General features: G+C 43.0%; 1 protein-coding gene across 1 annotated transcript; it reads left to right on the plus strand.

Annotated features, from left to right (window-relative positions):
• The first annotated feature begins 2,622 nt into the window (after nt 1–2,622).
• On the plus strand, nt 2,623–23,695 carry ZBTB41 (zinc finger and BTB domain containing 41). Its single transcript, XM_083156888.1, has 11 exons — nt 2,623–2,789; nt 2,941–4,077; nt 4,204–4,411; nt 10,519–10,588; nt 12,058–12,205; nt 13,312–13,441; nt 13,671–13,766; nt 13,916–14,022; nt 14,331–14,436; nt 21,330–21,418; nt 21,919–23,695. The coding sequence occupies exons 2-11, from the start codon at nt 3,024–3,026 to the stop codon at nt 22,446–22,448; spliced, it is 2,538 nt and encodes an 845-aa protein (XP_083013014.1). The 5' UTR covers nt 2,623–2,789; nt 2,941–3,023; the 3' UTR covers nt 22,449–23,695.
• Nucleotide 23,696: the final 1 nt, after the last annotated feature.

Here is a 23,696-nt window from a genome sequence, read left to right on the forward strand (position 1 = left end):
TTTATAAAACATCACTGTACACAGACTTAAACATGCATACATAACATAACCAATAAAAAACAAATAAAAAACAGCTCCTCAATATCTACTTTGAAAAAACAGATGATGTTAATCTGTTATAACCAGCTCCAGAGTGGTATTTAATAGAAATGAAAACTCATTGGGCGATAGAGTCTCTCCAGAAAGGGAGGGATTGAAATGTGTTGGTTAACAAATTGGCAGTTCTCAAAGCCTTGGTTTGTTTAAACAGGATGGCGGAATTGGCCAGTAGCGGTAGTAGATATGCCCACTTGAATATAATCAAAGGGTGGTTTATTGTAAACCCATATGCCGGCAATACCTCAATACAAGAGTAGTTGTTTCCTTGCCATAGTCACACAATGATGGTATCAGGGATGCGGCTCAAGCTACACCCGCTAACGCGGTCAGGCAAAAGCGGCTGGCCGCTGAGATGATTCGGCAGGGAGCGAGCCGCAAACACAGGTGCTTAGCGTGTGGATTTACAGATTCCAGGCGATGATGGAGAGCTAAGGCGTGTTTACCAATCTCGGATGGGAGGTATGAAGCGCCGGATGCTGCGGTGATAGCGGTGAGCAATAACGGGCTGGTGATATCGGGAGATTTTATTATTTATTATCCTTGACGCGTTTCTCTGCTTTGCATAGGTTGCGGTTTCATCAGAAGGAAGGGGTTTGGTGGACTTGCGAATCAACCAGAATAACCCCCAATATGTACTGCAGGGACTCCATATCGGCAGATTTTCAGGAATCACTGGGATGAGGTATCAGCTAACAGGATGTAGCTGATAGCTCGCTGTGGTGGCATGGCAAAAGGCTATGTGAGCTTCTAGCCATGTCCCCAGACCCTCTGCCTGCGTGAATAGACGCTCTATTCACCTCTCCTCAGCTGAGTTACAGTGGTGACAGGCCCTGGGCAGGCCATGTGAACGTTCTAAAAAAAGAAATGGGACATTCCTTGAGAAAGTGGGACAGTTCGGAGGTATGCACCTGTGGTGAGCTAGTTAATTGATAAGAAAGGTGTTTCCCCACAGGTGATGGCAACAGTGGTGCAAGTAGAAAAAACTGCTTAGTGGTACTGTGCCGCACGCCGAAGACACGCAACGAAAAAGGGGCGTGGTCAGGGGCGTGGTCAGGGGCATGGTCATATGACATTAGGGGGAGTGGCTGGAATATTGCACGTCGAAGGCACGCGGCCAAAATTTACACAGTAATGCATGTTACGCGTCAGACACCTAATACATATGCCCCACACCATAATGCTCATTGCACCGCTGCTGCACAACTGATGCCCATTACTAATATGCCCTCACAGTGCCAGATATGCCCTCACACTGCCACACATATGCCCCCAGTTCCAAGTATGTCCCCAGTGCCAGATATGCCCCCACAGTGCCACACATAAATGCCACCACAGTTCCAGAACAAGTAAGCAGCAGCACAACTCACCCTCCGTGAGTGACTCTTGCAGTGCTGGCTGTGTCTGGTCCAGTCTCCTCTCCTCCTCCTTCTAGTCCCCCGCGATGGGAGCGCATCTTGGGCTTCACTGTGTCCCTGACTCTGTGTGACTGGGCCATCAGCCAATCATATCTCGCGGGCTTGCTCCTGATTGGCTGCCAGCCCGCGAGCTCTGATAGGCCTGCAGGCGACAGCCCAGTCACAGTGACACAGAGAGGGGAAGGAGATACGTGCGATGCGCTCCCCTCCGAAGGGAATCAGCTGTGGCGGGGCGGCAGAGCCCACGCCCCCGCCACTTACATATGTGCGCATGTGCATTACACACTTTGGGGGGTATTTGTTATGGCGGTACGGGGTACCGGAAATATATCTTTGGTACTTATATGTTAGTTGGGCGCCCACTAAGCTATTTGCTTAGTTTTACGTGTCCCCTCGCCACGCTTCGGGCTTGGTGGTTTGCTGCGCTCGCCACACTATATAAATTCAACTCCTCGCGAACATGGATAGTGGGGGTATGAGCGTACTAACTATAGTGGGCGCCCAACTAACATATAAGTACCATATCTTTTACCAGTATGCCGTACAACCCCATACCGCCGTACTTGCACCCCTGGATAGGGTGACCAACTCATCCCTTTAATCCGGGACAAATATTAATTACACAGGTTCTGGAGAGGGTCAGGTAGGCAAGTATGGGGTCACAATTTTACATCTTTGGCAATTTCCAGGTATAGTTGTGTTTGCAAATTATTATTATTATTTTTTTTTGTAATCAAACCAATTACACTCTGACCACTAAAAACTGTGGAAACATTTATTTAATCCAGAGCAAGGGTCTATCTATCTACTTTAAATGGTGCTACACGAAATATGGTTTTCCCGTTTCATTTGTCTAAATTACTTCCGATTTCAGCTCAGCTGTTAAACTTTCATTGGTCTGTGGGAAAATGGCCTCCAGCAACCCCTAACATTTCCTCACAAACATAACACTGTTGTTGTCAGCTTCCAGATTCATTTATACCCTCAAGCATAGAGTTTGACAAATGCGTAATATTTTGTCTTATCTGCCGGAGCCATTTTGGTGGCGACATGCTAATATACATTTCAATGCACTTTGGTCTCCGCTAAAATGGGCGATTATCAGAGGATCTGACGTTTCCGGATGTGTTGTTACAGAGCGTCTGTCTGTGAGGCTGCGACGAGTTCGCTGCTGTGTAGAGGTGTATGGGTCCCTGGCAGAGGGGCTTTATTTATGTCTATGGACCTTTAATGATATGAGGAGGAAGTGCACGTGTGAAGCTTTTGTGATGACATGTAAGTGTACAATGCATGAATTATAATATCCGTTTGTATACATTGCTGCGGGATAATTGTAAATAAGGTGTAAATCTATTGCTGGCTGCATATGTGATGCATTTTTACGTTGGTTGCTAGTTGGAATATATGATTTTGTATTCTCTTTCAGGGAATAAGTTCCACGTTCTGCAGCCTGTGATTTTAATGGGAGTCTTAGCTATTTGCTAGAAGTTTTTAAATATTTTATTTACTATGAAGGAGAGGAGAAAGTTTCATACATCTGATGGCAATGGAAAGGATGCTCGCGTAGATATTGCACTTACCCACAGTGATGCAGATAATCCACCTATATATTCCAGCACAGTTCTCCCGGCTCCAGATCAGAGAATATTCCTAAATTCTATAAACTACAACAAAAATCTCTTAAAATACTTGAATGATGACCGTCAACGTCAAGGATCGTTCTGTGACCTTGTCATTGTGGTGGAGGGGAAGAAATTTCAAGTGCACAAAGTGGTAGTGGCTGTGGGCAGTAGTTACTTCCACGCTTGTCTAAGTAAGAACCCAAACACAGAGGTTGTGAATTTAGAGCATGTCAGCAGCTTGGTGTTCCAGCACCTGCTTAATTTCCTGTATACGTCAGAGTTTTTGGTTTTGGAGAATGAAATAAGCATAGTGTTGAAAGCAGCAAAGTTTCTGGACATCATAGATGCTGTCAAACTATTGGCTGCTGAATATGAACGTTTATTTCCAGTTGAACATCAGCCACCTTCGAAAGAAACAGATGTATCTGTTAATAAACTGGAAACCAACCACAAGTGTCCACTCTGTGAGCGCAATTTTTGTTACAAAAAGTCTTTAGAAAATCATATGGATCGAGCCCATCAGTTTGGAAAAACAGACCTTAGTAATGACTCTAGCTCACTGACCAGGAAGTCAACACGTAAAAAAAAGTGTCCCATTAAATTTGAAGATAGAAACAACAAAGAGATTGACAGTGCTTCAGGCAGTGAGTTGTCCAAAAGTAGTCAGGATGGAACTGAATCAGAAGATTCTGGTAGTGAGATGAATGACGAGGAGAATGGAATAGAGGAAGTTGATCAACTTGTGCAAGGAGAGAATGAGGAAGTAGTGTCTGGAAGAGATGAGGGACAGAGCAATGTGGAGCAGCATGAACCCAAGGAAATGAATGATGATTCTGGCGCCCGTGGGAATTTTCCTGATGGACTTGCACCTATTGTGTTGCAGAAAAGTAGCAAAAAGAAACTGAAGTGTCCAAAATGTGAAAAGGCCTTTGATCGAGTAGGTAAGTGTTTTTTTTTTTATCTTTTGAAGTCCCTTCTGTTACATATTACATAATATGGTTGTGTTTAGACAGCGTTTATACTGTACTTTTAAATGTTCAGCTTTACAGGTATCATTTGTTTCCTAGGTAAGTATGAAAGTCATATACGTGTGCACACGGGAGAAAAGCCTTTTGAGTGTGACATCTGCAACCTCAGGTACTCTACCAAATCCAATCTAACAGTGCACCGTAAGAGGCATGACGGTGAGACAGAAATGCCCAGAAAAGAACACAAGTGTCCATTTTGCAGCAGGCTCCATGCAAGCAGAATTACCCTTGTGAAACATGTCAAGAGGTAAGTTGCACCTCATGTCTATAATAGGTGTAGCCTGTGCTTGGGTCTGCTTATTAAATGCTAACATTATATATGAGACTAAAATATTTCATGGTTAAATATCGATTTTCTTTTATTGTGGTTAATTGTGTGGATCATTATAAAAAGGTAAACACTGGAAAAGGTCGACATGAGATTTCGGTGGTTGTCGGCAGATGTCGCCATGCTTCATTCATGGTGCCTCGTTGTGCTCGTCAGACTTATATACTCCCTCAATGCCCATTGGGATGATAAAATAAAATCATGAAAAACTCATATTGTGAGTCCTATTGTGTCGACCTAATGACCGCATACCCGTGTTAATATAATCGGTACTTGTGAAGTTTCATGGCCCCACGTGTCTGTGTCCAGCTGCGGGGCTGTAAACTCTATGCCAACGTGGATAGTTCGTAAGTTCGTACCCGCACTATCCACATTGACATGGAGTTGATTTTAGATAGCGTACCGAGCCCGTAGCATGGCCGAACGATACACAAGTACCATATAATCTTTGATGGCAAACTTTTGTTTATATAAAAAACTTTATTTTCTTTTTTTTTAATCCTTTTTTTTTTGGGGGGGGGGGGGGGGGGGGGGGTGGGGTGGATTATTTGTATATGTAGTTGTAACCACTAGATGGCACGCCTACCTTTTATATGAATTTCACACCATAGCAACCTTGCTACTGCATAGGGTGAGCACCACCTAGTGGCTGCATTATAACAGTACAGTCAAGTGCCAGCCAGGAAGACTATTTTAGGTCTGGTGAGTATTTGGTGGTAATAGTGCTGTACTATTCCTCTCTGGTTCAAAGCGATCTGAAATAAATGAAGTGAGCAAAAATACAAGTCGCTCTCCTTCTTAAATGTGTGATGCTCTTGCTGAAGTAAGGACTACATGGACAGCATAGTGAACTGGGAAAAAACACATAGGGCACAACTAGACTACAGTAAAATAATTGTTTATCTGTCAGAAAATCCTATTTACATCTAGTTCCAATTCTCCTATACAGTGCAGCGAGAAAGTGTTCACAGCGTTTCACTTTTCCACATTTATGGTACAGCTTTTTTTTTCCAATATGGAATAAATTAATTATTTCCCTCACAATTTTACACACAATACTCCATAATGACAATGTGGAAAAAGTTTTTGGTGAGATTTTTGGAAATATTTTAAAAATAAAAAACTAAGAAATCACACGTACATACTTATTCACAGCCTTTGCCATTAAACACAAAACTGAGCTCAGGTGCACCCCGTTTCCACTGAACAACCTTGAGATGTTCCTGCAGCTTAATTGGAGTCTACCTATGGTAAATTCAGTTGATTGGACATGATTTGGAAAGGCACACACCTGTCTCGATATGTTCCCACACTTGACTGTATATGTCAGGGAACAAACCAAACACGAGGATTGTCTCGAGGCACAAATCTGGGGAAGGGTACAGAAAACTGTCTGTTGCTTTGAAGGTCCCAATGAGCACAGTGGCCTCCATCTGTAAATTGAAGAAGTTCAGAACCACCAGGATTCTTCCTAGAGCTGTCTGGCCGACTAAACTGAGAAGAGCTACAGCATTTCTCAGTGGGGAGAGGAGAGCCTTCCGCTCATCAACAGGCTAAAACCATCCCTACAGTGGTGGTAGCATCATGCTGTGGGGATCATTTTCAGCAGCAGGAACTGGGAGACTAGTCGGGATAGAGGGAAAGATGAATGCAGCAATGTACAGAAATCCCTGATGAAAACTGCTCCAGAGCACTCTTAACCTCAGACTGTGAATACTTTTGTACATGTGACGTCTTAGTTTTTTTTTTTGCATTTTTAATAAATTAGCAAAAATCTCTATTGTTTGTAGAATTTTGAGAGAAAAAATTAAATTATAATTTTTTTAAATAAGGCTGTACTATAACAGAATGTGGAAAAAGTGAAATCGGACCAAAATGGCTGTATATAACATGCCGTCGGGTCCGATGTGCGGTCCAGCGTGAATCGGACGTGACCCTGTGGTCGCATCGGCAGGACATCAGATGTCTCTCAATCAGACCCATCAGTGGCACTTCGCGGGTGCTATTTAGCACCTGCCATGTGCCTGATCGGATTCCTAGGTGTGTGCCAGCGGTGAAGCACCGCTGGCACACAGCTATGCACAGCAGCGGAGTCCGTGGGGCGAGCAGTGGAGTTGGAGCGGCATTTGCTGGGTGGCGGGGCTGGAAGTGGCTGGTGAATTTGAGAAAAAAATAAAATAAAAGACTGGCTGGACGCTGATTGGCTGAGAGAATTGTCTCAGCCAATCAATAACCAGCAGGCCAGTCTCTTAAAAATGTTTCAAATTCAGTAGCCCCTTCCTGCTCCCAGAAAAATGCTGCTACAAGCTCCCAGCCGCCGCACAGACCCCAATGCCTGCCCACCGCTGCTGCAGCACCTCCCCAGGATTACATGCAATAAATCGCATGCACATCAAGTGCCAGATTGCAAGTGAGCCTCCCAGAGAGCTGCCGGGAGCTCTCAAGGGCAAACTGTTCCAACTTGACCTTAGTGGCAAAGCACCCATTGCGGCTTAATTCCCAATGTTTGCTGAGGTCAGTGATGGGAGTGGGGGTGGAAATTTGTGTAGAGTTTTATATTTGAATTTTGGTTTCATTTACAGTAGAATTAACCTTTATAGGTTTTTACTATCAGGAAGAGTAAAATGTGGGCTATTAGGGGACAGTTGAACTAGTAGCTTTGTTGCGATGTGCTATTCTCAAACAGGACATCCCAACTATATATTCCCTCACACACCATAGCTGTGCACAGGAAAACATGATGTACAGAGTTACTGTAGGTACAGTATGTAGCCAAACATCTCTCCTAATTGGATCAGTCCCTTATGGTGCTTTTCTCCCCAGTTCATATGGAGTGCAGGGCAGAGTCAGAGTTGGAATGTGCAGTGCACGATGTCACTCATCTATGGCATTTTATATTCACTGAAATATTAAAATGTAATGTTAATTGTGTTTATTATAAAATAAATGCTTACACAAACAACATTAGGACGACTAAGAAAAAATATTTGCTGCATGTGAACCTGTCACAGAATAGAATAATTCCACTTTGTTATGCGTGTACCTGCAACAGAGGAGTCTCTCATGATCATTTATTGCTGGCATGTCCATTTTCTTACCCACTGCTAGCCGTTAACTAAATCCCATACACGCATGCAATACGTTTGCAGGAATAATTTGTTTGTGACAAGCCAGCACCAAAAACATCATCAAATAATGTTATTGTGCCTGTTATGATAAGACAACATGTGTGGACGCTGGAATTTATTTATAAAATGTCCACTGGTATTTTAGACTAAAAATAACCCTAACTGCAGCCTAAACCTAAGCTTATGTATCAACATTGAGGTGTATTTAATGTCGCGGTGAGGGGGGTGTGTATGGCGAGGATGGTTTATTTTCGGTGAGGAAAAGCAATCCTCACCATCCAACCCCCTCGCTGTATTCAATGTTTTGCCAGAATCCTTGGCGTCTGAAACCGGCAAGGATCCCCTTAAACGGTGAGGTTTGCTGCAAATGCAGTGAGTCCTGCCGCTTTGATGGCTACATTCATCGTTTCCACCTCGCCAAATGGAACCTTTAAGGTGGAAACGGTGAGTGGAGGGCATTGAATACTCAGGTCCTGAGGAAGCTTTTTGCAAACCGTACGCTGAATACACACCTAGTGTGTGAACCCCACTACCTCTTCCCCACATACCAATGTATTTTTGATTTGTGTTAGGTCTGTGGCGGTATCCGTTGGACATGGATTCCCGTAGCTGAGTGACGCAGTTTCTGGTGCCAGATTCAAGCAGCCTCTCTGCCTTCACTGACCCGAACGAGCAGGACGCAGTTTGGGGAACTAGCGGCTCCAGCAGTTAAGGGCAGCACTGAAGCGGGATCATCACCCGTGTTCAGCGCATACCATCTCTGCACAGAGAACCCTAGGATTAATCCTACTCACAGTAGAGAAAGTATCTATTATTGTGCATTAGCAACATATTTTTTCTGGGATGCGGTTGGAATCCCGGCGTTCAAAATCCCAACCGCCGGAATCCAGACCGCCAAAATACCGACACTTTCTCCCTCCGTGGGTGTCCACAACACCCGTAGAGGGAGAATAAATTAGTGTGCCGAGCGTAGCGCGGCACCGGGCCCGCTGCGTGGCGAGCCCACAAGGGGGGGTGCAATTCACGTCATCCCTTGTCGGATTCCGGCGTCAGGATTTTGACCGCCGGGATTCCATACCGAATCCTTTTTTCTAACTTCTGAAATACTGTGATCACCGTTATCAGGTTTATATAGGAACATCATTCCCTGTTTAGTGGAAAGATAAAAAATCTTTCCCATTATACATTAGTAAAAATCATCGTGCCACGCTACAGTAATAAAAAATAAATACAGGGTTCCACTAGGTGAAGATTTCATCCTTTTTAAATCACTATTTGTTGTCACGTTTGTTTGGTTGGTTTTATTTCACAAATATTTTAAACAAAGTCATTAAAAGTCATAATTTCTTTCTTGGTGCACCAGCAGAAGACACATTTTTCTGTCCCCATTAAATATACTTGCTCAGTGTCATTGGAGCACACCCTCGTATTCTCAATACTAATTTAAGATTACAATAAAAGGAGGGTCCATCTTAATAATATAATCCTTAATATCTGTGCGACTGACAAAACTCCCCCTGTGTAAGGTCCTAAACTACACTAGCCTGATATGTCACCCTAGGCCGGGGTTTCTGTACAGTATTGAGAATTTACCTTTGTGGGAAGAGATGAAATAATAGCATTGTATTTACAAGGTGTGTCTATTAAATTCCAGGACTGGGGCTAATACAACGGAATGAATAATAAAAAACAAACCTACGTTTAATAGTCCTCAAAATAATCACCTCCGGCACTCACACACTTTTGTGCACTGCGGTACAAATTCTGGAAACACGCTTTGTAGTCCTCTGAAGGTATGCTTCGACGTTGAGCAGTTACGTTTTTCTTTATGTCCTCTACATCCTGAAATCGATGCCCTTTCAGAGCAGTCCTAAGTTTTGGGAACAAGTAAGTCAGGAGGAGACAAATCAGGAGAATATGGAGGATCATTAAACTCTACAATGTCATGTTTTGCCAAAAAGCGCTTCATATTGAGAGCACGCGTTGTCGTGCAGTAGGATCCAGCTGCCTTTATCCATATTCGGTCAGACACGGTGTACTTGTTTAACCGATGCAAAACTGTTTCGTAGTACTCTTTGACAGTTTGATTAGGTGGCACAAACTCGTGATGGGCACCGTGTCCTTGCCCATATTTAACTCATCTGCAAGCATCCTAAGGGTCTTTCGGCGATCTGCAGTCACCAAAGCACAGACTTTTGTGACCTCATTTTGTGATGGGTCGCCCACTGCGCTGGTCATCTTCCGTGCTTTCCCTGCCATCTCGAAAACGTGCATACCATTCGAAAGTACGGGAGCGGGACATAGCAGCATCTCCATATGCAATTTTCAGTAACTCGTAGGTTTCACTTGCCGTTTTCCCAATTTTGAAACAAAACTTGATATTCACTCTCTGCTCCATCACCGACCGTGACATACGCTCTAATGAACCACCTGCGTTTAACTTCTTCAAACCAGAAATGCTGACGCAATCACTGCGCATTTGTTCCACCTTCGCGCCTCATTGGTTACGCTATCACATCCGCATGATGACGCGTTCCTACACATTTTCATTCATTATTTAATAGACACACCTTGTATATCATTCTGCATGAAACCACCCCTAGCTGGGAGCAGAAGCTGTGCAGCCAAGATTCCCTACCTAGGCTATGTTTGCATAGGTTTCACCCTGGATTCTTAGGCAATAATACTAAAGATTGGGAATGGAAGTGATCCATTCAGAGTGCCTTCTGTCACCAGTGGGTTGTTATTACATTAGTGACTGACAGAAAAACAGCTGCTCATTCATTTCCTTGACGAGCATCTGTACAAAGCTCTTACCAGTATGACGTTCAGTTTTACCTCTTATTGGTTCTTGAATTACTTCACACATCTTTGCGCTATTCCTTGTTGTTTTTATAGGTTTCATGCTGAAAATGCACAGGAGTTTCTCAAAATTAAAAGATTAAGGAATGAAGGCTGGAAATGTGAAGTAAGTAGTTTTCAAGGTGTCTTCTCGAATACTGTAATTAGTAATTAAAATTAGATGTTTATGTACTGTTTACTTGCGATTATAACAGGAAATGCTTATGATTGCTGTTTTAACCCATTAGGGGAATCTAATTAGGTTTGATAAGATTGTGGTGGGGAGTGTTTAAGTTGCGATGTTGTGCAAACTCGCCCACCTCCTGGCCCTTCTAATGCCAGACCCACACATTTTTAAACTCTACGGGCCAAATGTAATAGCATCCGACTTCGGCGGCCATGCGGGTTGCCAGCTGAGATCGGATGTTTTTCTAATGGTGCAATCATTTACAAAGCATGGTTTTGGCTTCTAAGCGATTGCCCCCTTAAAAAACATTTGAGTTCGTTTGACAACCTGCGGGGACGCTAAACTCAGACGCTATTACCTCTGGCAGTGATACCGTAAGTATGGCATATATTTATTCCCCCCCCTATTCAGTTCTTTCTTCAAAATGACAAACAGGCTGCGCACAGTTGGTTGAGTTACTACACAAAACCTAAGTAGACTGAATATAAAACTTTTAATGGATCCCAATGTTGTGCTTTCCTCACAGACAGAAGGAAATGACCACTAGATTAATTATGTCTATTAACTGGGAGCTATTAATGGTTTTCAGAAGTGGAGTGAATGATGACGCTTAGGAATTTAGGACTTGAGATACATTTTAGGTATTTCCTGGGAATAATTAAGCAGGGTTACAGTAGATGTAAATCTCTTATACATTTTCTTTTAGTTATTTTTTATTTTATTTAGCAGCTTAGTGGAAGACAGGTGCAGGTTGACAAACTGTTTGATGGTTCGCTATTTGCGATGTATTTGCAATTTTAAAAAGGGATGTTTTTTTTCGGTTGGGGAGTCGACTATTTGATTGCAGGCAACTTCTCTCTAAACATCGATCCATGATGAAATGGTAGGTACTAAGGATTGGTTTTATTGTTGAAAAGCAATTTAGTTTACAATAGCAGATAAAGCATAATGATGCGTGACATGAGTCTCTAGTATCCGACCTGCCTGTCTATTTAACCTGGATTTTCTCTCTTTCTCAGCTACTTCCTCACTTTAGCATCTTCGTTCACCTATAGTGTACTAGGTACTTAAGATTAGTGTTTTTGTAGCAATGGAATTTATGTCAATTTTAAAATTATCGTACATCATATTAAACCTTTCTTTTGCCTTTTTTATCTAGATTTTTCTACTTTTTCCTCAATTTTTCTAATTTTTCTTTCATTGGGCTTCATTTCCCAGTTTTACATCTTTGTTTACGTATTTTGTACTGTGCACAAGTCAGTGGTGCTATAAATGGGGCTATTTGGCGTGATTTGTGGATAGGTGTACATATGTGTACACATCTGTAAGTGCAAATCTTGTTTTCATTACATGTAAAGATAATACTGGTCACTTATAGTAATCTGATCTATGTACCTCTGATTCCTTAGATCTGCAATAAATTTTTCACACGTCAGCCTCATTTAAAGGAACATATGATTCTCCATTCACAAGACCATCCATTCAAGTGCACCTATTGTGATGAACAGTTTAAATCTCGCTTCAAAAGGTTAAAGCATCAAGAAAAATATCACTTGGGTATGAAAGTCTTGTTTTCTTTTAATAAATGATAATTTGTATGTATGTTATAGTTGCTAGTAATGGTCCATACACAATGTGTATGGATAACGATGATGGGGAAAATCACTGTAGGGAAAAACGCTCAGTGTATACACACACTGAGCGTTTTTCACCCGATGTTCCCCAGAGTGGATGCCTTCCCGTAGCAGGATGCTATGGAAAGACATATACTATATCGGTCATCTGCTGGTAATACCAGCAGATGAGTGTCCGGGCCAGTGATAATGCAGGAGCGCGCATCACCCCTCACCACTGTCCGTACACACTGGGCGGCTTTTGGGCTGAAAGCAGCTCAGATGAGTAAACTGAGCTGCTTTCAGCTCAGTCGCCCAGTGTGTATGGGCCTTAAGTGTACTTACTGTAGTTGAAAGTAGTTTTGGAAGTTGTCTAGCTCATCTATTGGCTTAATACTCTGAATAACTTAACAATGTATCAAGCACTGAAAAGAATGGAGACGTGAGCCAGTGAAGACGTTGCCCATAGAAACCAATCAGCTACAAAATAGCATTTATCTAGCACATTCTAAAAAAATGATAGGTAGAAGCTGATTGGTTGCTATGGGCAACTTCTCCACTGGTGCATTTTTCCAGACTTTCCGCTGCTTTATGCACCAACCACTAAGAATTGATGTGATTGTGGTTTAGGGACCTATATCAGGAAAACTGGAGGAATCCATAGGAATGCTTATGTTACTGAGAGTGATACCTGGCCTTTTAAGAAAAAATATCATCAAGGAAACCCATTTGCTAGTTTGGTTCCTCGCCTACCTGTCTGTCCTGTTTTTATGTACTCTATTTAATATCTTTCTCATCACTGACTGTTGCGTCACAGGACTAATAGAAACTACATTTATTTAAAGCAGAGTGAAACACTGTTGTATTACATTTAGATATCTATACAGAAACGCTTTCTTGTAGGCAAAGATTTACAATGTGACAAAAATACCAAATGAATGTTTGTGTACTTTTTAAACTGAGAACAACAGTGAATTTCTTGTTGACATGTTAGGGGTAAAGTTAAAAACAATATCTTATTTCAACTCCTATTGTCTGTTTTACTGCCAGGTCCCTTCCCTTGTGATATTTGTGGACGTCAGTTTAACGACTCTGGGAACCTGAGGCGTCACATCGAGTATACACATGGAGGGAAGAGGAAGTGGACGTGCTTCATCTGTGGCAAATCGGTAAGAGAAAGGTAAGGAATGTGGGGCAACAAGCACTTTCATACTCCAGCTTTGCATGGATTATAAGGACATTTTCTAGGGTTATGCATGGATAAATATGTCGGATCAGTATTCAATCTGCTTACTAGTGACAAGGAAGGTCGCTGATTTCTTCAGTGATGCAGTTATATTGTGGTGATTATTAGCTAAACCTATAGTGTAGCTATCCTGAAACTAAATGTAACATTTTATTTTCTCCAGGACAACTCTAAAGGAGCACATGAGAATTCACAGTGGGGAAAAGCCACACCTTTGTAGTATTTGTGGGCAGAATTTCCGTCATGGTAGCTCATACAGGTAACTACAGTAATTGTTTTAGCTTCTGAATGTTTTACATTCACAATTTTTTTTAAAGATCCTCTCACTGCAGATGCTGTAGCCCAGACTCTGAGGGTAGTAGTTTCTCAGTTACCTGGTTTTGTAAAACAGACTTCCTTGTTCCTTAGGCTCCATCTTCGTGTTCATCACGATGACAAACGTTACGAATGTGATGAATGTGGAAAAGCTTTTATACGCCATGACCACCTCACTAAGCACAAGAAGATTCATTCTGGTAGGCTGGCTCTATGTAACTTTTAGTATACATTATGTTCCCCCATTCCATCAACCTCATAAGTCTTTCTTCTGTTTCTATGAATGAAACGGCAGTGCACTGCACAGATTTGTGGTACCGTATAGGTACACAATGGTGACCAACACAGTGTACCCTGGTCCATTCCACCCGTACTTTTGGTTTTTACATGAAATACTTACTGTATTTAGACTTTAATATATTATTTGTACCATAAGCCTTCACTATTGTACATAAATTGTAACTATAACTATTGTTTTGACTGCAAATTACTTTTTGCTGGATTGAAGGGGAGAAAGCCCATCAGTGTGAAGAATGTGGGAAATGTTTTGGACGTCGCGACCATCTGACTGTTCATTATAAGAGCGTTCATCTAGGAGAAAAGGTTTGGCAGAGGTAAGTGTTTAAAATATCTGGCATATAACATAGGATTGTACAGTTTGCACTCAGTATTATTATTATTATATATATGGCACACTCTTATTCCGCAGCCCTTTACAGAGATTATTTGGCCATACACATCACTCCCTGCCCCAGTTGAGTTTACAATCTATATTCCCTACCACCTTTACACACACACACACACACACACACACACACACACACACACACACACACACACACACACACACACACACAAAAGCTGGGGTGAATTTTTGTTGGAAGCCAATTTACCTACCAGTATATTTTTTGTGTGTGAGGAAACCAAAGTACCCCGAGAAAACCCAAGCAAAGCATGGGAAGTCTATACAAACTCACAGTTCAGGCCATGGTGGGAATCGAACCCAGGACCTCAGTACTGTGAGGCAGTAATGCTAACCATTACACTGCCTTGTACTGTACTTGTGTGGGTTCTTTATTTTAATTTTATTTTCCTTCAGTCCATATGATTGCCATAAGTATAGATAGTGCAGAAGGGACCGGTAGCAAATAGTTAAACTTTAATTCCTGCAGCCTGTGGACATCATTCCCTATTCCCCACCCCCAGTTTTAGTTTGGTGCCTGGAGTCTCTCTTATGTGGACGTGCTCTTTGGTCTGGAATTGGATAAGATTGTGGACACTGTGAGTGCAGAAGGGACCGGTAGCAAATAGTTAAACTTAAATTCCTGCAGCCTGTGGACGTCATCCCCTATTCCCCACCCCCAGTTTTAGTTTGGTGCCTGGAGTCTCTCTTATGTGGACGTGCTCTTTGGTCTGGAATTGGATAAGATTGTGGACACTGTGAAGGCATCTAAGATGGCCTACCATCTTTGTGCGTTGTCTCCCAGGGAGTGGTCATCTACTTTTTGCTCCTTTCATTTGCAAGGGAAAGCCAAAGGCCAGGTTTTTTCTTCCTAGGTTCCGGGCCACTTCCTTCAAGGGCTCAAAGTCTCGAGCTAAACAGCCGTGGTCTGCTAGATGCTACCAAACAAGCCTACTGCATGATAAAGAGGGCCTTTACCTTGGGGACCCCTTGCGAAAAGCTGGCTTCTAATTATCTCAAAGACATGGACAACATCAACAAACTCCTGGGTACACAGGAGTAGTATCTTAAGACTGCACTCTAACCCCTAATTTTTATATCAACAGGCCTTCCACAAGAGCTAAAAAAGCATTAATTCCCTCCAAGATTAATATTTGTCTACCCTTACATTAGAGAGGCACCAGCTTCTATTCCAAAATCGTTGCGGTTAAAAAGTAGAATGGATCCTTTTGACTAATCCTCAACAAATACTTGTGAGTCCCCATGTTCCAAATGGAATCTCTATGGTACATCAATCTGGTGCTGGTGCCAGTCGATTCCATGGCCTCCAGTATGCCTTTTTGCATGTTCTTATCTGGCTCAGTCACCAGATCTTCCTCCAGTTTGCAGTCCAGGAGGAACATTATCAATTTTTAGCTTTGCTGTTTGGACTTTCCATGGTTCCTCATGTCTTTAAAAAGTTCATGGCAACTCCCTTGCGGTGCAAGGGAGTCCACATTCTACCATACCTAGATAATTTACTTATCCTTGTCCAGTATCTGGTTGTCCTTCAAGAAGACCTTTGACTCACTGCAGATCTTCTTTGATCCCACGAATAGATAATCACATGGCATAAATCTATCATCTGAGACCTCCAGGACCACATTTGTGGGTTCTTACTTCATTCTCTTGTCTCCACTTTCGGCATGGTGGAATATGACCAGTTTCACTACTTACCCCTTCAGCTGGAGGTTTTGATGAGAAGTAATTCCAACATAAACCCATCAACATATTAGGACACAGACAACGATATTGGGATAGGGTTACTCAGCAATGTATCCATCTTTGTGGACGATACAAAACTGAGCAGAGTTATTAAAACATCAGAAGATGTCGCCACGCTTCAAAATGATCTTGAAAATCTAGACGAGTGGGCAAAAAAAGTGGAAGATGAGGACAAATGCAAGGTCATGCACCTTGGGAGACATAATCAATGTGCTAGTTATAACCTAAGCGGGGATGAATTGGGTAATTCAGTACTCGAAAAGGATCTAGGAGTCCAAATAGACAACAAACTAGGATGTAGTGCTCAATGTAATATAGCAACTAAAAAGGCCAATACAACTCTAGCATGTATTAAAAGGGGCATGGAAACTAGGGATTCAAAAGTAATTATGCCTCTGTACAAATCATTGGTTAGACCGCACCTTGAATACGGAGTACAATTCTGTGCCCCACACTATAAAAAGGACATCATAGAATTAGAAAAAATCCAAAGAAGAGCAACTAAGCTTATTAGGGGAATGGAGACTTTAAGCTACGAGGAGAGATTAAGCAAGCTGTGACTATTTACACTAGAGAAGAGACGTTTAAGGGGGAACATGCTCAACATGTACAAATATATCAGGGGCCAATATAAGGAACTGTCAAGCACCTTTTTTTCTGCTATACAGGAATCTAGGACGAGAGTGCACGAGTTTAGATTAGAAGAAAAAAGATTTTGTTCATCTAGAAGAAAAAATTTCTTTACAGTCAGAACAGTCAAACTTTGGAACTCTCTTCCTGAAAAAGTGGTGTCGGCAGACACTATAAATATGTTTAAAATAAGGTTGGATAAACATTTATTGGTTAAAAACATCCACGGGTATGAATAAGTAACAATCTGTCTTTAAAATATCAGAACATACTATACAACAGCTACTATAAACATAGGTTGAACGGTACTCTTTACCTAGCACGGCGCCCATCGCGGGTACATTTATGTCTGCCCGCGACGCGACCGACGCGATGACCGCGATTTCCCATTGAAACCCATGTTAAACATGGAAATCGCGTCGGTCGCGTCGCGGCCGGCCATAAATGTGCACACGATGGCCACGATGCGATGCCCACGATTTGCCATAGGAATATATGTTAAAAGGCCCGATGGACACGATTTTCATGGTAAATGGCTCAATGGACCCGATTTTACCATAGGAAACAATGTTAAATGGGCCTTAGAGCCCAAATACTTACCCTGAACTCTGAAATGGCCCCCCCAATTGTTTACGCCACCCCACGATCAACGTCAACCCGAAGCGTGGCGAGCGCAGTGAGCCCGCGAGGGGCGGCGGTACGCGTCCTCCGACCTTTTCATACCCCCACTATCCACGTCGGCGTGGAGTTGAGAATAGAATAGTGTGGCGAGCGCAGCGAGCCACCGAGCCCGAAGCGTGGCGAGGGGACGCGGATACCTTCACAGGTAAACGCGTCCCCTCGCGGGCTTCACAGGTGTCCGCGTCGCCACGGACACCTGTGAAGCCCGCGAGGGGACGCGTATAGCTGTGAAGGTATCCGCGTCCCCTCGCTGCGCTCGCCACGCTTCGGGCTCGGTGGCTCGCTACGCTCGCCACACTATTCTATTCTCAACTCCACGCCGACGTGGATAGTGGGGGTATGAAAAGGTCGGAGGACGCGTACCGCCGCCCCTCGCGGGCTCGCTGCGCTCGCCACGCTTCGGGTTGACGTTGATCGTGGAGTGGCGTAAACAATTGGGGGGGCCATTTCATAGTTCAGGGTAAGTATTTGGGCTCTAAGGCCCATTTAACATTGTTTCCTATGGTAAAATCGGGTCCATTGAGCCATTTAACATTAAAATCGTGTCCATCGGGCCTTTTAACATTGATTCCTATGGCAAATCGTGGGCATCGCGTCGCGGCCATCGTGTGCACATTTATGGCCGGCCGCGACGCGACCGACACGATGTCCATGTTTAACATGGTTTTCAATGGGAAATCGTGGACATCGCGTCGCGTGCGAGCATCTTTAGCCCGCATACGACGCGACCGACACGATTTTTTACCTCACGATGCCCGCGATCAAGATCGTGGGCGCCGTGCTAGGTAAAGAGTACCGGTTGAACTAGAAGGACGCAAGTCTTTATTCAGCCTCACCTACTATGTAACTATGCAACAATCCTCTCATGAGGTGCGATATTCACTCTTTTACCACTTGGACAAGGGTCAACAATTTTAAATTCATAATTTGGTGCTCCTTACCACTGATGCAAGTCCTTTCAGGTGGGGGGGGGCGGAAACCTGTTAGAAGTCCTTTCATGGTCAGTGGACAGCTTAGTAGATCTGGCTTCCAAATCAATATCCATGCTCTCTGTCTGGCTGTACCACTCCTTCTCAAACATCGCGTGACAGCACAACAGCCAGTGTCTACATTAAGCATCAGTTTGGCACTCTCTGTTGTGGAGCCATGAAGAAGGTGATTTGGATTCCACTCTAGGCAGAGCGTCATCTGCTGGCCCTATCTCTGCTGCTTTTTTTCAGGAGTGTAAAATTGGGAAGCAGACTTACTAAAAGGCTAGGATGTTCAATCCAGCGAGTGGACTCTTCATCCAGATTCCTTTCAGCTACTTGTTTACTTCAGTGGCCTGTCAGATATCGACATGATGGTGTTTTGGCAAAACCACAAGCTGCTGAGGTACGGCTTACATACCAGGCATTCAGCTGCCCTTCCAGTGGACGCCTTAGCGGTTCTGCAAGTTCAAGTTTAATGGTGGGACCATCATCCTAGTGGCTCCTGACTAGCCACAACATGCTTGGTACGCAGATGTTCATCAGTGTTCTACTAGGTCTTCCCCATCTGCTGGACCTCCTTTTTCAGGGCCCATGCTTTCATCCAGATAAGGCATGTCTTGCTTTGACATCATGGCTGTTGAGATATCTTTCACTAGAGCCAAGGGGTTTTATTATTCATCGTGCGTTATGTTCGAGGTCTGTAACCCTTCGTCTGTCAGCATTGGTGTACCTATTTCTCTTTCTCGGCTAGAGATTTTAACATGGCTCATTTTGGCATGTGTGGATTTAGTACTGTGTGGGGTAAATTTACTAAGATGGGAGTTCTATTGAAGATGGGATGTTGCCCATAGCAACCAATCAGATTCCATCTATTATCTTCTAGAAGGTGCTAAATAAAAAAAAAAAGTAGAATCTGATTAGGCAACATCCCATCTTCAATAGAACTCCCATCTTCGTAAATTTACCCCTGCATATCTCTTTGAAGATGCAAGCTTCCACCGTTTATATGTCTTCTTTCACAGGCAGATTGTGAGACTGTCTGTTGTGCGGAATTTCCTTCATGTACAATCTCCGGTTGTTCCTCCAGGCGATTCTATGGAACTTTGCACAGGTTATTTAAGCTCTTCCTTTGGACTTTTGATGATGTACGTGAAAAACCACCATTTTGGTTGACATTGAGTCTCTCCTGTTGGTGTCAGACTGGAACGCATTATATATTGTTGCTTTTTTTTTTTTTGGTTTTCCACTCAGGCCGGGCCATACTTTGGACAAGACTCTACTACCTCACTAAGATAGTCTCTTGTTTTCATCTTACCCAGGAACATTTAGTTCATGTCATCATGGCTCCTGAGTCTTTGCCAGAGTAGTCTACCTTGGATGTAATATTATGTTGATAAGACAAAAGACCTCCATAAATCAGAGTCCCTCTCTGTCCTTCTCACTCTTTACAAACTGAGCTGACTGGCTACCAAACCGATTTTGTCCTAGTGTCTCTGTTTGAGCATCCACCACACTACACCATCGGTGGCGGATCTTCCTGCCCTGGCAGTGGTGACAGCTCCTTCCATGTTGTCAGTGGGCACTTCTTGGGCAGATCGATCTTGTGCATCAGCGGAGCAGCTTTGTAATTCAGCCACATCTGCTACCTTTAAGAGTTTTTTGCTTTTGGAATATCCAATGGTAACTCTGTCCACTATTGAAGGACAACAGGTGATTTTATGCGCTTACCTGTTATATTAGGTGGCCATATGTATCTCTGCTTCACATTTCCATTTGTATTAAATGTGTTTGAGCCAGTGTGTGTCTTCCTTCTTCCTCTTCTAGATCTTGGATTGATCTTTGTAACTAAACTGGGGGCTTGAGGCTGGTATTAGGGTATATGAGGAAAGGACCTTGGACTGCCGAGATTAATAGTTTAACTATTTTGGTGCTCGTTCCTTTCTGCACTACCTATATCCATGGTAATCCTGTGTCCTCTATGGGGCTTGAAGAAAAGGATTTAACATAAGCACATAAATCCCCTTTTTTCATGGATTATAGTGCCTATATTAAAGTTCTATTACCAATCTGATGTAAACATTGCCATATTTAGCAGTATTCAATGCCCTGACATCGAGCTATAGGCTGCATTTGCGTTGAACCTCATAGTTTAAGTGGATCCTTGCCGGTCTCTCACGGCGAAGATTCGGCCATTATATTGAATATGGCGAGTGGGTTTGAAGGCGAGGATGGCTTATTTTCGGTGAGGGAAAAGCCAACCCCTTGCCAGGCCCGCAATGTCTACTGCTCATTTTTGTTGGTAGCATATCATGTAATGCTTAAGCCTTGGGTGACTTTGATGTGAAAGCTGCTCGGTTTTCTCGTCTGAACGGCTTTCAGCATGAAAGCCGCCCAGTGTGTATGGGGCAGTGGTGAGCGCTTATGCACACTTACACATCATCGCTGCCAGCCAACGCTCATCTGCTGATATTACCAGCAGATGAGCGACAGAGAGGACAGCTTTCCATAGCGTCCTGCTATGGAAAGCCATCCACCCCCGGGGAAAATGGCTAGGCGGGGGGGAGGCATAATCGTGTGTATGGACCTTAAGATTTCACAATGATGTGCATTGAGGAAATCTTGACATCCGTTTAATGTCATTGTATTGTCATTTAAGTATAGATATACCTGCCCTAATTTGTTGTGCCTTTCATTACTTATAAATTTGTTTCAGTTTTCCATTTAAAGTGCTTGTAAGCATGCCTCAAAGATTTGATTGTGTATTTTTCTCATTGTGCAGGTACAAAGCGACATCTCATCAGTGTGATGTATGCAAAAAAGTATTTAAAGGGAAATCGAGTCTTGACATGCACTTCAGGACCCATTCTGGTAATGCTAGTACTTGTTTATAATTTAAGTTATTGCACGTGAGCAACGCATATTGCACAGTGAAAAAGCATCCTGTTGAAATTGGCCATGGCAGTACAACCCCGATTAGGTCACAGTGAAGTATAAATGGTTAAGTTGTGTCGATGCGATCCGGCACCCATTCAAAGGTATATAACAGCCGACACTTGGAGATGATGTTATCTTCAAGTGTCTGCTCAGGACCCGCCTCCGGTGACATCCTGTAATAAACCTGGTAGAGCCGCTATTCCAGGTTGTACCCAGGTATTTGAATTGGCCCTTTTGTATAGTATGGAAAGGACTGCGCACATTACCATTTTACAAGCTCAGACCCCTTAATGGCAGCAGTTGGGAAATGAAGAGCCCTAAGTATGTGGATATACATAGAAGCTGGTATTTTGTAACCTAATTATATGTATAACGAAGCTTGCCAAGGAAAACATTACAAATGCTCGGTTTTGTTTTTGTTTTGTGTTCTATAGGTGAAAAGCCATATAAATGTCACATCTGCAGTCAGTCGTTTCGTATTAAAAAAACTCTGACTAAACACCTGGTTATACATTCAGATGCACGGCCCTTTATATGCCAACACTGCAATGCCTCCTTTAAACGGAAGGACAAGCTGAAGTACCATATTGATCATGTCCATAACGGGAAGGCAGAGGAAGATGTGAAGAAGGAAGAGTCAGAAAACTATCCAGCGGCCTGTCCGAGCTCTGATGCTGATATCTGTGTGCCGATAGCATTGGTGCCTGTTGAAATCAGAGAAAATGACGTGGAATTAGAGACTCATACTGATTCTTCTGTGATATCTCAATCCACAGACTACCAGCGTCCCCCTGATTTGGCCTTCTTGGAAAAATACACTCTTAACCCACAGCCAGCAACCCTTTTACATCCAGTCAGACATGAGCAAATAATGGAGACTAGAGAACACTCTTATCTGGGGACTTTGCTTGGCCTGGATGCTCCATCAAATGTACAAACTGTTTCCAGTAGTGATCATCACTGATCTGGGATGTACCATTCCACATGCATTTATTTTAAGGGGTTAAGGCAGGCACCACCCTTGGGGGAGCTTTAGGGCTCAGTTTCTCTTAAATTTCCATTTCATGCTACACTTGGTGTATCTGAATCTGTAATTTGACATCTACAACACACTGTAGCAGGTTTCTCTTGAGGCTAAAAGGCTATTGGATAGCACAGTGGTTCCCAAACTTTTGAATCACGGCGCCTATGAGTATATGAGTGTTTTTCACGGCACCCACAGGGCAAAGATTTATTATTGAGAATATCAGAAAAAAATATTAAATTGAGTGAATTGTGTTTATATCTCATCCTTAGGGTCAGTTATGTGGTAATGGACAGGATTCACTTCTGTTTGTCAACAATTTTCCTATTACCTTAGGTCATAAATAATTTGTATTGGTAATGTATCCCCAATCCAGGGCACCCCTGCAGGTCCTTCAAGGCACCCCAGGGTGCCACGGCACACAGTTTGGGAACCACTGGGATAGCACTTTCTTACTAGAACTGTTGTGGATTTTGTGTGTCTTTAAATACTTTGTATGTTTAAGACTCTGATGATAAAAAAAAAAAAAAAAAAAACATACTACATCCCCACCGACCCATGCCAAAGATTAATCGTAATTGTGATTTTAGGGTACAATTTTAGTATTAAGAAATACATTTTAAGCTATATAAATGTACCAGTAGAAGAGTTTACATGAGATAATAAGACATCACAGTATGCATAAAATCCCTTTAATAAAGAGGCCTAGGGAATTACATATGCATTAAAACCAATAAATCCTTTTAAACAAACTTTAATGTCCATACGTTATTGCTTGGAAGCTATTTTTGAATACTGCTTTGCAGTTTGACAATAACCAGAAGTGCTGATAAGATCTTAATACTCCTTTTACACAAAGCTAATTTCCTAGGTTATTACCAGGTCGACTCTGGCCGGGCCTCTGTGTAATTGGCTACCTTTAAAAATAACCCTAGTCCGAAGACCGGCAATCCAACTTGGGAAATGTTGTGGGTTGATCACCGGTGAGATCCGATGGCAGTGTAAATTGGTGACCTGGGTCATCCGACCCAGGACCTGTTTACATCAGGTCAGTCCGGAGGTTGGGAGAGGGCGCATGCAGCCTCCACTGCTGTCTACCCTGCTATGCAGACAGCAGCGAGACCAGGGAGAAGGTGAATGGATGCCTTTGTGAGGTCAGCGCTTTCCATGCAGTGTTTGAATGGTGCT

This window comes from Crinia signifera, chromosome 8 (genome assembly GCF_055691185.1).
Source record: "Crinia signifera chromosome 8, ASM5569118v1, whole genome shotgun sequence".
Classification (NCBI taxonomy): Eukaryota; Metazoa; Chordata; class Amphibia; order Anura; family Myobatrachidae; genus Crinia; species Crinia signifera.